Consider the following 17,523-nt stretch of genomic DNA (forward strand, 5'->3'; position numbering starts at 1 on the left):
TTCAAGTCGGAGATTTTTTTTTTCCAGAATGCCTATTTCAGCGGAGAAAAGATTATAAGAAAAAATATGATCAATTGCCGCCATGATAAGTGCTGGCTTATAACCATTAGAGCTTACGTGCAGCACTCTATGAGTTTGGAATTAGAGATTTTATGGCTGATATGAAAAAGTGGCATTTTAGTGGCATATAATCTTAATTAGCAACACTGGCAGTCCAGAATTTTGATATCAAAACCAGCTGTTTTAAGCATTATAATAAAACTAAAATAAAAATTTAACTTATTGATATGAAACATACATAAAGAGCCATTTCTGTATAATTTTCGCCAGCTTCAGCAACAATATCCTTCAACCGAAATATTGGACAATAGGGGCGTACATCCTTGCTGTACCGGCACGTCTTTAACTTCTCGGTAGTCATATTCCTCAAAATATTGTTTCTGAAATTGAAGAGAGATTTACATACTTCTTCTAACTAACAAATAAATAGGGTGTGATTATCATTGGCTGAGGACAACAATATATTTGATTCAGTACACCACATATTGTGTGTTTTTTTATCTACACCTGCATTGCATATTATTTGTTTGTTTTTTTCACACATTTACACATACTTTCAACAGAAATATTAATTTTGGTTATTTTACTTTTCCTTTCTGCCACTTCTGGCTAATCGAGAAGATGAGGATGAGTGATGATATAATGAAATTGAGGAAGGGATACTCACAACACCCACGTCCATACTGGGATACGAACATGGGACCTCTGGCATCATAGCGAAAGAATAAAGAATCAGTGCTTGAAGTGGAGGGGACTGTCCCATTAACCCAATGTTAAAACATGGCAGCATCCGCCAGCTAGCCCAAAGGCTCAAGCAAGCATCCCCTCACCTAAAAATTTGCACTTTGAGCACTGGGAAGAATGCCAAAGTACTGGTATAGGTTAGGCAGGTTTTACACAAACACACACACACACAAACAAAGATTACATGAAAATATAACTTTTAAAGTTCTGATGTTTCACAAGCTTCCCATCAGCATTGTCGAGGATAACAATGGTGTTAAGAACATTGGAACTTTGCGCTGTGTTTTCTATTGTGTTACTGCTCTCTGCCAGGTAAGACTACTACAATTGCAATTTTCACACTGTAACACATTGCATAAGTTTCAATTTCATTGCTTCAAGTGATACGGGCCACCTGTCGCTTGTCACTTCAGTGAGAAATTGACCATCAGTTGGAAGGGGTGACTTGTACTAAGAGAGATGCCAATGGATATAGTCTTACCTGCATTAAAATCTGGAAACAGGAACAATGGATGGATAAAAGATAACACTAAGCTTTGGTGAGTGTTGGGAGTTCTTACTTTATATCCTATCCTTGCTTCTCATCCTGACAATGGGGATAAAACATCCCCCAATGCAGATTGGTGGGGGGGAAGGAGCAGACAGACAGCAGGCACCCCCCCCCACACACACACACATATATAATGCCAATAAATATATGTCAATTATTAAAAAAATATCTTATATTATAAAATATATAATATATGGACTGTCCTTCAATTAAAATTCGATTGCAAATTGAAGATTTTAATATACTACCAATGCTAAGAACAGTGATTTGGAGGGGCAAAAGTTAAGAGACATGAAAGATAATAGTTTCCTACATAAAATTCACATCTAAATGCTATTAAGTGTAACAAAAAAAGTTAAGCACCCAGAAGAAAAGGTCCAATTGGAACGTCATTTCGTACACATGTGTACCTTCGATATGTATGTGAATGATTAAGAGTTATAATGATTTGTAACATCTAGAATGGCCACCGGAGTGCATTAGTTGTGCCACCGCGTGATAGTGTTATCAGGCCTGATAGCATTCATAACGTGTGTGTGGAGCGTCAAGACAGTCAGTCAACACTGTGAAAGAAGATGATCAACAAAGAGAATGCCTCGTAGACGCATCGGACAGCATTACCAGCACTTGAAGGAGTTCGAAAGGGGCCGTATTGGGAGTCTGCATGAGGCCGGGTGGTCAAACCAGATGTTGGTCCCAATGGATACGTGAGGGCACCTACAGATGTAATGAAGGTTCCGGTCGACCAAGACTGGCCACACCAAGGGAGGATTGCAGTACTGTGCGCCAAGCATTATGCAACCCCATCACATCTGCGTCTGCTATCCGGACACACGTACAGGACTCTCTACAACATCCTGTGTCATCCCGCTCCATTGGTCGTACACTGGCTGCAGCCAGACTACGAGTTCATCGTACCATGCGGAGATTAACACCAGAACACGAACGGCTGCGTTTGGAGTGTTGCCATAACCAGGAGGCATGAACTGCTGACGACCGTGACGAGTGGCATTGCATCATGTTCAGCAATGAATCTTAGTTCTGCATTACCACGGATGACCATCGTGTGCGAGCATGACGATACCGAGGGGAGAGGACACATACTGCCAATGTTGTGGAGAGACACACGGGTATTACACCTGCCATCATGGTGTGGGGAGCCATTGGGTCCGACTTCAGATTATCTCTGGTAGTGGTTCTGGGGATTGTGATGGCACAGTGCTATGTCACAGACATTCTGCATCCTCATGTCTTATCCCTCTTGAGACAGCATCCTGGTATACTCTTTCAACATGACTACGCTCGTCTGCACACTGTACATGTGTCCAGAGACTGCCTACATTATGTTGAGGTTCTCCCGTGGCCAGCAAGATCTTCTGATCTGTCCCCGATAGAATATGTAAGGGATCAGCTCGGAGGTCAACTCTGACCCAGTGCTGATTTGCAGGATATCAGGGCCAGTTACAACCACTGTTACCCGACTGGCCTCGGGAGAGGATACAAAGGTTATACGACTACATTCCAAATCGAATAGGTGCATGTATTAAGACCCGAGGGGATGCCACACATCCTACTGACATGGGGTCAGCAGTACGCCCATATTGCACACACTGTTGACCGGTAGATTTGATTTTGTAATCATCCCAATACAGTCACATAACCTGTCAACAGGTGCAGTTTCATTTCATTTTCACCACTCCTTCTAGGTGCTTCATTTTATTTGTCAATGAATGTATTTATATATTTTGCGGTAGCTGACGAAAGGCAGTGAGAAATGGAGAAGAAACAAGTCGGACTAATTTCTGTGTTCTGAGGATTGCTGGGTTCAATCCAGTGTCCTTAGAGATGAGGCTCTTTGTTGTTTGTTCTTTGTGTGTGTTTACTATATTATTCCAGTAAAATATATTAGACTTCAAAACTGTTTATCTTTGTTGTTAGAACAAAAACTCTCCCCCGGAAAAGCTTGATGGGGAATCCCCCCTGGATTTCGCATTCTGTTAGTTCCTCTTTCCTGATTTTAATGCAGGTAGGACTGACTATGTTCACTGCATGTGAAACAAAGCCAATGGATAAGTTGGCATTTTGCAGTGGTTTACATTCAATAAATTTTACTTCATCAGGCATAAACATACAAGACAGTAAAGCCACACCAATATTTCCTTAAAAGCTACAATACATCAACAGTGGACCCATTAAAAATGATAATATACCGTTACACCAACCTTCTATACTTGGACCCAAACAGAGGAAAGCTTATACTGCTTTTAATGAATACTGTGTAATCGCCAGAACCTTCCATCACAGCAGTTCCATTTCTGAAAATTAAAGGAAAACTTTTAACTATATATACGTCTGTAGTGCAAGTTGTTTTTTTTTCCCTCTGATAATGTCATCTCCCAATAATGGTAATACTGGATACTGGCACAGAATTACTAAAACATTCCACATAGTGTATTTTTTTTCCCCCTTCCAAATGGTACATTCTTACAGTGGTCCTCCTTTCAGAAATTGTCTTGGACATAGGCCTCTGTCTATTTACTTCCCAAAACAATGGTAAACGATTTAAGCTTTCATTTTCATAGAAAAACAATGAATGACACACGTGCACTCAATTACTAAATATTTTTATAGCAATACAGTGGAACCCTGATCTTACATTTTCCCGCATTATACATTCAAGGTTGATGGTCGTAACCTAGCAAAATATTATGAAAAATTCCTCGACTTTACATTTTCTCACATTTTAAGTTCTTTTCAGCTTGGTTCCCTGAAAAATGTAAAATCGAGGTTCCACTGTACATACAAATAACTTGTGCACAACATATTATTTTTATTTTATTTTATTTCATGGTGCTTTCATAGTCAGGGCCAATATCTGGAATCTAGGGGATGAGCTTACTAGAAAGGAAGCGTTATGCATATGATCAATAAAATCATTGTAATTTATGTGTTTACTTATCTTTATGAATAGTGACAGTTTATATTATTACTCTTGTTCAATGAACAAATAATATTATTCTATAGCGGAATTTGCAGTCACATTGCATCTTAAGAGTCTGTCGTCATATGTTTGTAGTGTACACAATAAATTGTATTTTTGCATATTTTGTTATTTAGTTTCACTTTCCTGCCACTTTTAGATAATCATAATGATGAGAGGATGAGTAATGATTAGATTAAAATTTATGAAAGGGCATTTTCAAAGAGTGCCCATGTCCACACAAGGACTTGAATCCAAGAACTTTAGTGGTAAGATAGTCTATCACTTAATATTTCCAGCCACCAAGACAGCAATAGATAGTATAGAACTGAATTGTGAGTCTTTCCCTCCACTCATCAACTATCCAATATTATTTTTATTATTATTAGTAGCAGCAGCAGTAACACTTTGCCTTGGATGATTGATTCTGCATCGTTCATAAATAGAGGAGCTTTTTGCCTACACACATTAGAAGTACAATGTTCATGCATATCTAAAATAGTACAAGGTAACCAAAATAAAAAAAGTTCTTGCCGTTCTAGAACAGTGATAAACAAAGAGCAATACAGTGGAAGGTACGTACCTTTACGTTTCGAAGTAATCTCCATCAGCATCCAACATCTTTTGCAACATCTTTTGCCAACGTTCATGCAGCTGCACAATACCCTGGTGATAAAACTCGGCAGGCTTGGATGCAAAGAAGTCCGTGAGTGCATTCCAAAGGTCTCTCCCATTTGCGAAGGATCTCCCACGGAGGTGGTTGTCGAGGGAATGAAATAGGTGGTAATCTGTTGGTGCAAGGTCCGGTGAATATGTTAGATGGCACAGTGTCTCCCAGCCAAGTTGTTGAAGAGTCTCCCGGGCCCTCTTTGCCAAATGTGGCTTGGCATTGTCGTGCAGGAACAGCACACCCTTGTGATTCACCAATGCACTCCTTCTGCCGCAATGCACCCTTAGCAACTACTGAGAGTAGAGGTGAGCAGTGATGGTGTAACCAGGTGGAAGGAGCTCGTAATGCACCACTTGCCGACAATTCCACCATACCTTTCGTGGGTGCAAAGGTGGTCTTGAGGTGTGAGGAACAAGGTCACATGGCGACAACCAATGTCTGGTATGGTTGGGAGTGTCATAGAGGACCCACTTTTCGTCACCAGTGAGCAAGCGATCAAATATGGGTGTGTACAGGTGCCGAGTGAGCAAGGACAAACAGGCTGTCACTCGTTGTTCCTTGTTGGCTGCTGACATTGTGTGGGGTACCCACTTACTTAACTTGTATGACTTCCCTATCCCATGCAGGTGCAGTCTGACTGTTTCAGCGGAAACATGGAACCTTTCTGCAAGTTCATCACACGTTAGACCACTGTCCTCCTCGATGGCTGCTTTCAGGGCCTCATCATCCAACACATGTGGTCGTCCACTGCGAGGTTCATCCGTAAGGCTCCCATCTCATGAACGGAATTTCTGGAACCAATGCCTGGCAGTGCATTTGTTCACAGCATTCTCCCCAAATGCCTGGCAAATGCGGCGACTTGGTGCGGCAGCTGACAGGCCCACTTTAAAGTCATACAACAAACACACGTGAACAAGCTGCTTCGATACCTCCATTTCTCTTCGACACTGGACGAGCTTTGACTGCTGTGTGTGTGCAACGTGCCTGTATTACCGACAGTCGATGGTCAGACTAACTCCCGCTCACTTGGCAGACACGTGCGTCATTTCGTTTCCTCTCTGTGAGCGCATGATTAATGAGACGTCAAAAACGGCAAGAACTTTTTCGATTACCTTGGATATGCTAATGCTGTATACACAAAATACATCTATTACCGAAAGACAGTGCAGAACCAGGAAAATAGTATAAGATGGGTAATCTCAGGTCTAATTTATGCGGATGACTACATAAAAGAAAAAGAAAAACTTGCTCATGACTGCTTTGAAATTGTCCAATTTTGAATGGTAGTTAAGCAAGTTACTCAAACATCATATTTTTACTTCTGTACCCTACCAATGAGACTTGGATTACGTAATTGAAAGAACAAGCACTATCTAGGCCAGGATTAACAGCCAGAAAATTTTAGAGGAGATACTGTGAGCCAAGCTCTCCACTTTCCCAGTCAGCAAAGTGACAATTTGCCTATTACCTATGACCAATCAGCATTGGGCATACATGCCCACACACAAATAACCACAGACCAACCTAAGTACAAGGGCCATCAGGTTAGCATCAGAGAAAGATTGTGAGAGGTATTTTCCCAGAGACTTATATTCCCCCCCCCCCAATTAGAATCATGGGTAATGTTTACCAACCAGTTGTTACACTCATGGGAGGGGTAGAAGTGCCTTATTTATAAAGAATCAACAATTTTTAGGCTGACAGTAGCCATCTTGAAAGACAAAAACCATGTGCTCCAAATCACATGTTTATTAAATCTTTTATCCTTTATTGAAAATCAAAGATAACACTTACCCATAGGTAAAATAATGCCTAATTTACTAAAAGTAAATTCATTTGCAATTATCTGGCATAATTAAGCCAGAAAAGGTGAAAAAACACTTTTTTTTACTTTTTAAGCAATTGATAACTCTGCCATCTGGTGGGAGAAAGTGGCACTTCTCCCAAAGACAAGGAAAGATCTCAGAGGACTCCAGCTGGCCAATGAGAAGCCGTCAAGGCTGTGACGTCACAGAGCAGACTTTCAGATGGCCTATTGTGTTGTGAGCTTGCTATTCAAGCTCACTTGTATTCCAGACCCACCTGAGAGCAGGTCACCTGTGATGTTGCTGGCAGAATCCAGTGTGTTAATGGCCGCCTGTGCCAGCAACAAAGGATGCATAAGGGAAACAGGGATCTAAGGTCCAGTTATACAGGGAGGTTATTGCAGCATGACACCGCAAGAGCGTCGGCCGCTTGCCGGCCCAGTCATGCAACAGGTGCCAGCAAATTGCGTAACAGATAGCCCGTTACACAAACCGCTTGTCTTGTAATGTTTCCACTTTTCACAATTATAGTTACAATTACAACTTAAATAAGCACGTACCTTGTCGTAAGGATGCTGGAAAAGGTGTCCTCTAAAATACAAATATTTCTGGCACTTTATTTCTGCCCATATCGCTTCTGACAGCAATGACTCATCCAACATAAAGGATTCAATTTTTCATTCTTGTCTTGCCTTCGAATAAACAAAACCGTGACTCTTATTTTGCAGATAACACAAGATTAATCCTTTTGAACACTAGAGTCAGTGGCGTGCCCAAGATTTTCGAGGGGGGAGGTTACGTATACATTATTATGCAAAACGAAAGCGCAGATAAACGAATTATTTAACAGTGTCACTTAATTTTAACGTGTGAATATTTTTGAAGTAAAGTAGCGATCATACACTGTGTGCGTTTTTCTTTCTGAGAGCGCCATTTGAAATAAGCACCTTTTCCCCTTTTGCTACTATGGGATAAACTGAATATAAAAGGCTATAACTGCTCAACAACTGCATCTTTTTAAGAAATTTAAATTCTAAATGTAAGAATGAACAAAAAGCAACATTTTATGTAAATTCCGACAATTGTGAGTCCAGGGGGAAACGGGGGCCAAATCCCAAAGTTCTATTTTCCCCGTAATTACGCAAAATTTCTGAACGTCGTAATTTCCATATTTTTTTTTTCAAAGTTGCGGCAGGAGCATTACATATCCTCATAGAGTAGTCTTTTGTTGTGCTTCCCTCAAAATTTGGTCCATCCAGTGTCTATAGAGCCGACGCTAGAAGCGAAATTCCTCAGATGTCGCAAGAGCATCAGCGGCTTATCGGAGTATTGGTAAGCCGCGAGAAGCCTCTCGATACTACGCGAATGCGACAGCTGTCGGCTACCAGTTGTTTAGACGTGTTCACTTCGGTTTGCATTTATCAGTACTCGTGTTGTTTATACTGTGTTATTGAGTTGGTGTGCTAAAGTGCTAGTGCTTTATCGTGTGTTATTTGTTATTCATTCATTAGTTATGCCGCCAAACAAATATAGTCTTGAACAAAGAGTTTTTATGTACGATACTTACGTGAAAACGAACTCTTGCAGAAAAGTAGTCAGGCGATTCGCAAGAAAATTTCCTGGCAATCCTGTTCCGGACAGACATACTGTTTACAACCTCGTTAAAAGATTACGAGACAGGATCTCTTGAACCTAAGAAACGTGTTTCCAGACGACGTGTTCTTACGGAAGAAAAGCTAGACGAAATTGGTGAACGACTTGAACATACTCCAAAAAAATCCCTCCGTCGGCTTGCTCAGGAAACAGGCATTTCAAAATCCTCAGCACGAAATGCCACTAAATTACTTAAATTAAAACCCTACAAAATTACAGTGGTTCATGAATTGCAACCGCGCGATCACGCGACTAGAGTTCGATTCTGTAACTGGATGCTGGATAATATTGTTGCTGGCAGAGTAAATCCAGAATTAATCATATTTTCAGACGAAGCTTGGTTCGAATTGAATGGCCGAGTTATTTCACAAAACAATCGCTATTGGAGCGCAGAAAAACCTGACCTTGTGCATGAAGTTCCGCTCCATCCTGCAAAAATTGGTGTGTGGTGTGGTTTGAATGCGCACAGAATAATAGGGCCTATTTTTTATGAAGGTACTATCAATGGTGAAAGGTATCGAAGAGACATACTACAACCTTTTTTTGAACAATTAACGGACATTGAATGCCAGCAGTCATTTTTTCAGCAGGACTCTGCTACTGCTCACACTGCTTATGAATCACTTAATTTTATTGCCGAGATTTTTGAGGACAGAATTATCAGTACTGAGTTGTGGCCCTCTCGTAGCCCCGATCTTACTCCTTGTGATTATTATTTATGGGGAACATTAAAAAACAAAGTGTATCAGAATAACCCGCGTACAATAGAGGATTTAAAAGAAAATATAAGAAGAGAAATTGCCAGAATCACACCTGAGGAGCTTATGGATGTTCAGAGGAATTTCATACGCAGATGCCGGAAATGTATTGGTGTTGAAGGAGGTCATTTTCAACATCATTTATAACACAGAAGGTTAGTGATCATCATTATTATTAGTTTTAAATATAATTTTACACTTTCGGTTTGCTTTATGCGCCGCAATGCTGTCTTCCCTTTCTGTCAACCGAGGATAAAGTAGAGATGTCTAAGAAAGATTAGATGTCTGAAATAAGGTTGTAATTGTAACTGTAATTGTGAAAAGTGGAAACATTACAAAACAAGCGGTTTCTGTTACGGACTATCTGTTACGCAATTTGGCGGCACCTGATGCATGACAAGGCCGGTAAGCGGCCGACGCTCTCGCGGTGTCTAAGAAAGATTACATGTCAAAAATAAAGTGCCAGAAATATTTGTATTTTAGAGGACACCTTTTCCAGCATCCTTACGACAAGGTATGTGCTTATTTAAGTTGTAATTGTAACTATAATTGTGAAAAGTGGAAACATTACAAAACAAGCGGTTTGTGTAACGGGCTATCTGTTACGCAATTTGCCGGCACCTGTTGCATGACTGGGCCGCCAAGCGGCCGACGCTCTTGCGGTGTCATGCTGCAATAACCTCCCTGTAGTAAACTCTGGCCTAAGTGTGTGTGACCAAGTGGGATATTGTGTCCAAAACAGCATTTAATGATCCCAGTGAAAATTTCAGCAATATAGCGAGTTTTTGTGTCCCTCATCCAAAGTGGAAATCCAGACCACATGGTCGGCAGAACTGACTATAACAGCATCCATAGGATATCGGCAAATATCCAAGTTGTTCTCAGCCATCCAGGCAAGAAAAGCCAGGAAAACTCGTCCATCACTCCCCCAAAGCCTTTGTTACACCAAGGAAGCAGTGAATCTCCAATTTTTAGTGTTGTGTATCCCAAAATTACCCATGTGTCAGGATGTGGCTATGAAGGGTGAAATATTGTGTGTGTGTCCCCAGGTATGAAAATTATAATGTGAAAACGGCTGGTATGTAAGTACAGAATCTTTTGTATATCTTTTTTGTGTGTTATGTACAGTGAAATGCTCGTGTTTGGTGGTAGCTATGCCACAAGCGGTGTTTTTTATGAATAAATATGTCGTTCAAAGGTGTCTGACCTTCTATCATTGAAGTGAACCATAAGCCTACCAAGGCCTCCTCTGGTTACTGACTATCAAATTTATGCTAAAGTTCGTCTGTTGCTTAACAGGTATCTCAAGGGATACCTGTTATTATACGGAACACCACACGTGGAATAGGGTCTGCGTGTGGCCGCGTAAAGCGTGACTCTCTCTTTTGTTTTTGCTGTTTTTGATATATTATATATTTAAAGTTAACCTTTAAAACAAACTTAAACTAATTTAAAACAAAGACAACACCCCTTATATACCTTCATTAAAATACTGAAGAGAAACTTACAAAGGCAACGTTAGTTCATTCTCCACAGGGCACCAGGCCTTAATCTCGCACACTTTCTCCCCAGGAATCTGGGAACTCTTGATGCATTTCCCAGTGGCCTCCCCATTGCCCACTGGGAACACATGACCGGCTTTGCAGATATTCTTCTCAGTGCAATTGGCTCCTGGAACATCAGGTGACTGCAAGAAAGGATATCAAATTTGCAATGTGCACTATAAAGTGGTAAGAAATAAAAAAAATACAGATATATTTTGTTTTTGATGAATTTATGCGGATGGGGCCCAATCTTTCATTAAAAAAACAAATTCAGTGACACTATATGTGTAACAGGAACTATGAAGTTAATAAAATACTACTTTAAAATGTACCTAAATATACCTAATGGGAGCCATAGTGGTCTAGTGCCATTTTAAGTCATTCTAGACAAAAATTAATGTCTATTCATGTTAGTGTTATTGTGAAAATTAAGATCTGTTTTTACAAGACATGCAAGGCAATTTTTCGTTTGGTTGAATTTATATTTCCTGGCATCACATCTAACAAGAGCCCAGCACCCAAAATCTATAAAAAATTGCTACCTTATACCAAGAAATAAATGGTTCCATGAATTTTCAAAATTTTAAAATGAGATTTTTAATTATTTTTTTGTGTCACGCAACATAAATGTCACGACTAATATTTCCCCATAACTTTTGAAAAGATTTTTCAGATGAGGTGTTAAAGTTAATAATAATAAAAAAGAAATATACATTTTAGTACATTAAGAGTATGAATTAGTATACACATGAAACATGCTTATGTGGGGCCCTAACTCCACACACTATACTCCTTCAAGATGTGGTGCAAAGCACAGGATATCACCCTTTTTTTCTTCTTCTTCTTCACGCTTATGTATCCCCATACCTGTTTATTTTGTTCAATTAATTTTGATGACCACTGTTACCATCCACATGGGAACTTGTATATATCCGCTTGGCATGCTTCTGGTCTATGCTGTTACGCCGATAGCTGCTAGGTGCACTGCTGTTGCTGGATTGTCTGCTGCGTCGTCTGCCAGACCACAGACTGGAAGCCTGCCAAGCAGATACCTATGAGCTCCAATGTGGATGGCAACAATGGTCACCAAAACTAATCGCACAAAATAAACAGATACACAGTTATGTAAGCATGTTTCGTGTATATATTAACATCATCTGTAGTAGGAAATTTGAAAAAATGTATTTGTATCAAAAAATATATTTGTATTTCACATTTGCTGCATCAAATAGAAGCATCCACGGAAGTATATAATAATAAATTGGTAATATAAACTATAGTTCATTGTCATTATTACTACAATTCAATTTTATCTGCCTTTTTAAAAAACTTTGGAGCCATCCATCAATGTGATAGATGTTTGATGGGGTAAATATAATACAGGCATGGCTTATTCAAGATTTCAACTTGGAATCTCTGGTTTTGTAGCACTTAATGCTGACTACTCCAAAACAGAGGTCAGGAACATAAACATTAGGGGATATATTGCTAGAATTAAAAAATAAAAGGAAATTTAGTTAAATAAAATACAAAATTAAAAAACATAAAAGTGCATAGCAGAAACCACCTTCTTAACCCAGAAATGCTTGAATTAGAAATGCATGGATTATAGTTTCATAGTTCCAATCTTCACAACTTACCACCAAAATAGAATAAAGGCTAAATGGTATTGTCAATTCATGTTAAAACTTATTACAGCTGGTGCTACTATATATGGCAAATTACAAACACTACACAAATGCACACTAAGAACATACAGAGCTTGTGGAAACAACATTATTAAAATATGTTATCCTTTCAGAGGTGAGTTTGCTGCAAAACTTTCTCTTAGCCTGAGATAACAAGACATACCATGCTGCTTTTATTTGCAGCAAGCTAACAGACAATCTTCCTCAGCCAAGACCCTACAGTCCCCACAAGAACCGAATGGGAAGGTGTATTCATGTGTGGGGGTGGCAAAAATGTGCAATGAAGCCAATCACTACACAGCGTGCTGGGAAATTTTACAGTCTCTTAATGTGAGAGGACGTTTCATTTGACTTCAATGTTTTATTGAACTTGTCAAATCTATTAAATTTATACTTTCTTAAAATGTTATCAAATTGAGTAATGTGTTGTAGTAAGGTATTCCATATTAAGCCACTGCTAATTAATAAAAACTCTTGATATGTTATTGATTATAAAAATAACAGATTTTTCTTTCTTCTCCTAACTTGAAAGCAATGGCAAATATCAGGGTGGGGGTTCACTTACCAGTTCAACCATCACCTCTTCTGATGCTCATGCAAATTCTATAGAATCAAATTTCAATGCCTTCACATACAGAAAAACAACTTCACACTTCAAAACAACTCATCACCAAAAGTCTACAAAATAAATTGTTGTTGAGTATAGCTTGTTTTTAGGTCCACTAGATGCAGAGAAAGGCCATTCAGGACCAAACCTACAGTTGAAACTAGGATCTGAACCATTATGTGCCTCCACCAGGTATCAAACCCTGGACACCTAATTGCAAGGTAACAACACACTATGCCATGGGGTAGGACACACATAAATTAGTCACATGCAACAGTACCAACTGTTTCCCTTCATATCACTGAGTTATTAGATACACATTAGGTGATTTGAAACCAAGACTTACCTCATCACATAATCCCATTGTTTGATTTGGTGTTATTATTACATTTGTTGTAACAAAAAAACCTCCATTGTCTGCTGGTGGGGTGACATATTCCACAACGTCCCATACCCTCCTGTACAGCGGCTTGTATTGATCAGGAACCTAGAAAGGAATACCCCAATGTTATTTCATGATAATTCTAGACTTACTACTATACTAATGTCCAAAATTAAAGCAACAAACTGAAATTCTTTCCCGTGTGTCCATTTGACCACATAATATGATCAGGTGATAGTAATATTTATGATGTCATAGACAACTGGTTAAGATAGAAATAAACTAACCTTAATGTGCCAGGATTTATTAACAAAAAAAATCACGATAGCGACAGGTTAAACTTGGTAAATTTATAAAAAAAAATTTCACATGAGGAAAGGATTTCTGTTTGTTGCTTTAATTTTGGACACTAGTGTAGTAATAAGGCTATAACAATTATGACAAAAAAATAATTTATTGCATTGTTATCAAATCATTTATGATGTCAGTTAAATGACATGCAAAGATGTAACAAAGTAGACAAAGTAGACACCATCTACTCAGAAGGTAGATAAAACACTCAGTAGCGTAACTAACATGGTCTGCCCCCCCCCCCCTTCACGCAATTTTCAGCTGTGTGCCCCTATTCATTTCTTTTTTTAAGCTTTCCTTTCTAAAATATTAATTCGCGTCTACATTTATAATAGATATATACAAATATGAAAATCCATACATGCAATTTGAATCAATGTAAAAACTGGTATGAAAGGTTAAGCCAACACAGGGTGGCTACAAACAAGCAGAAATAAAATTCCCTGACTTTTCCAGGTTTTCCAGGACAAAATTTACATTTTTCCCTGACAATTACAAACTAAACTAAATCGATGTTTTTGCAAATGGAAATAATAAACTGATACAGATCCAGGTATGGATTTTTTAAGTAATTGACTTAATTTCTCTATTGTCTATGATTTGAATTCAAACTGCAAAATAGTGAATTTGGAAAATTATTACAATTCACAAGCTAGTGAAGGATTACTGAATATTATCATACGCAGTAAGTGTAAAATAAAATACTTGATTATTTTTAAAGTTACGACTAAATGAGATTACAGTGAAGAGTGACTGACTAAGAAATACATTTTGTAATTTATCACTCTCCTTATAGATTCTCGGTATTATATGTTGACATTTCCACTGAGGTTTGGAACTCTCTGCTTGCAAGAACCATGAGTGTGGACTCATTTTTCTCTGTAAAGCAAATAACTTAACTCTTGCATATAAGTAAAACAATTGAATTGTACAAAAGAAAGTGTCATATTTCCCTACATTATCAATAGGATTTCTGCTTCAGTACAGTATATCCAAGTGAAGTACTGTGAAACTGACAACGTGCAGTTGTATGATTATTGTTGAGGAGAAGGGTATGTAGGTATTAGAAATTTAACGCAAGGAATTTATAGAATTGCATTGTATAGGTACCTGATTTAGCTAATCAAACATTAAAACAGGAACATTATGTTAATAAGAGCTTCTGAAAATTCATATATGAGGGACGTCCTGATAAAAGCTCCAATGGTACCTGTACGCAGCACTAGTGGCCGGAGAGCGACACACACATGCGGGCAGGAAGAAGTAGCATGTAGCTGTAATCTGGTACAGTCGCAATGCAGCCGTTTTATGACAGTTCTAGATTAAAGATTGCAGCTCTCATACAGTCTCCTACCGACTGCGATATAGCCTACGTGTAGTAATCAGATTTTTTCATGCTCAGAATTTGGCACAGAGCCACCAGAAATCGTGTGAGGTGTGCAGACCGGATGTCATGAATGATAGTATGGTCAGACGATGGAGCAGACAATTCACAGAAGGCCAATCAAATGTGCACAACCCCATACAGCTGAGTACACGCGGGCCCTCTGCATCACTTCAGGTGAGAGATCTTGGACCACTCTCTGTACAGCCCTGACCTGAAGAGGTTTCTGGCAGGACAAGGATTTGACAGCTACGCTGTGTCTTTGCTGTCAAACACATATGACATGGGCATATAAAATTTAGTGCCATGCTACGACAAATGCCAGAACAACGGTGGTGATTATGCCGAAAATTAGGTTAGGACTCACTGAAACTAATGCAATAAATTACAACTGATATTCTTGTTTTATTTATGCCTAATCGGTAGAGACCTTGATTGTTTGTTATTTTTTTTTTCAAATTGGTGTATTTTTTTACTATTTGGTGTTATTTTTCCCAAAATTCACATTTTCATTTTAGCGCATTTTCTGGCAAATACCTGAAATTATACATTCATGGTGTTTTAAAACTACTTTCAAATTGTAAGTCACATGGCCTACGCCTCTTCGTGAATTTGATATCTTGAAAGTTATTTTGGGAAAGTTATTTTCCATACCCCCTTTTTAATTTTAAGGTAAGGGTTTTAGATAATGGAATTTTCCTCGTACATACTGAAGGGTGCATAACGACCATAAGTGGCGACGCACCCATAAATTTTAAAATCAATCAATCTCACGTGACAGATACTGATATATTATGGCACCAAAAATTGGTATTATCTTTTTTGACTTGTTAGTGTTACGATTCCCAAAATTCGCGTTTTGTTTTAGAACATTTTTTTTTGCCAAATATACCAAAACTTAATACTTCCATTGTGCTTTTAAACTATACTAATGTCCAAAATTAAAGCAACAAACGGACATTCTTTCCCGTGTGTCCATTTGACCACATAATATGATCAGGTGATAGTAATATATATGATGTCATAGACAACTGGTTTAAGATAGAAAATAAACTAAGCTTAATGTGCCAGGATTCAGGGATGCCCATCTCCCCCCCCCCAAGGCCAATGGAGCATCCCACCCAAACCATGTCATGCGTTTAACCCAATTCATATCATTCGCACCCTTAAACTATATCGTAATCCTCACAAAATATTTAATTACGACAGCGTGTCTACCGAAAGTAACTTTTTTCTTAGCTTTACTGAACATTATAATTGATCTGCCCCTCCTCCATAAACAGGGGTGCCATCACTCAAGACCACCCCTAAAATCATTCATCATAATCGAGAATATCACGTGGATCCCACTTTAAACTGTAGGTTCAGTCCCGATTAACCTTAAAGTGTATAACGTGGACTTAAAAAACCATATCAATCAATTGAGAATATTGCTTGTCTTGTACTGCAGCTTTAGTATAAAAACTTCATATTTATCTCATTAAAGCGCCAAACACACATCGTAGCAAGATATCGTTTGGAGCGAAGCGAGCAGGAAAAATTTTACATCCATTTCTTTGCAGGCTTTGAAGAATATTAATTTAATGGGGTGTCAATACTTTCTTAAGATCCCGAGATATTTAGTCTTTTCCTTTGTCACACTCGGGGTCGAAAACGTGTGCATACACACAATATCGCTAAATACAGTCTCCAAAATGTAATGTTCGAACTCTCTCTCCACTATGGAAATTCCTTGACAATTCAAGATTTAACACTTTATCAAGAGCTTTCTATCTCCCCCTTTAAATTTCATACTCAATCCTACCACCAAAATTTCCATACCAATTTTAGACTTACTGTTGATATTGAAGAGTAGATATTGCCTCCTCCAAAAAATTAATTCTCAGTCTCCACACCAGAATTTCCGCAACAGTCTAAGACAATAGTAATACACAAGAATTAGATATCCCCTTCATCTAATGCTCAATCCCCCTCTAACTAAAGTACTCGCCATAATTCAAGACATAGAGTTGGATACTCTTCCCCCCAAAGTTTAATTCAGAATCCCCCTCAGAACCCATGTGTCAATTAAGGCCTAATATATAGGAGTTTGATACCCCCCCCCCGCCCCTTTCGATAATGCCCTAAACACTTTCATTTCTTCATCTAATAGATTAAATATGGTGCATTTAAGGTGTAAAATTTTTACATATATTTTGGAAAAATATATAAATTTTGAATTTTATATTATTTGAAGGGAAAAAATCTCCCCCAAAAATCTCGATGGCACAAACTGTGCCATAAAACCCCCCTGTGGTCACCCCTGTCAGGATTTATCAACAAAGATGATCACGATAGCAACAGGCTA

The 17,523-nt window shown here is 38.6% G+C and overlaps 1 protein-coding gene across 4 annotated transcripts in view; it reads right to left on the bottom strand.

Moving 5' to 3' along the window:
- Positions 1-17,523, bottom strand: part of LOC145988592 (P2X purinoceptor 4-like) — a 55,959-nt gene that overhangs the window by 23,775 nt on the left and 14,661 nt on the right. For all 4 annotated transcript variants that reach the window (XM_083123579.1, XM_083123580.1, XM_083123582.1 and 1 more), the window contains exons 3-6: positions 13,406-13,546; positions 10,729-10,907; positions 3,577-3,669; positions 299-440 (exon numbers count right to left, since the gene is read on the bottom strand). In XM_083123579.1, coding sequence (XP_082979705.1) covers positions 299-440; positions 3,577-3,669; positions 10,729-10,907; positions 13,406-13,546 — 555 coding nt within the window. The remainder of the gene's footprint in view (positions 1-298; positions 441-3,576; positions 3,670-10,728; positions 10,908-13,405; positions 13,547-17,523) is intronic.

This window comes from Lepisma saccharinum, chromosome 6 (genome assembly GCF_977018435.1).
Source record: "Lepisma saccharinum chromosome 6, izLepSacc3.1, whole genome shotgun sequence".
Taxonomy (NCBI): Eukaryota; Metazoa; Arthropoda; class Insecta; order Zygentoma; family Lepismatidae; genus Lepisma; species Lepisma saccharinum.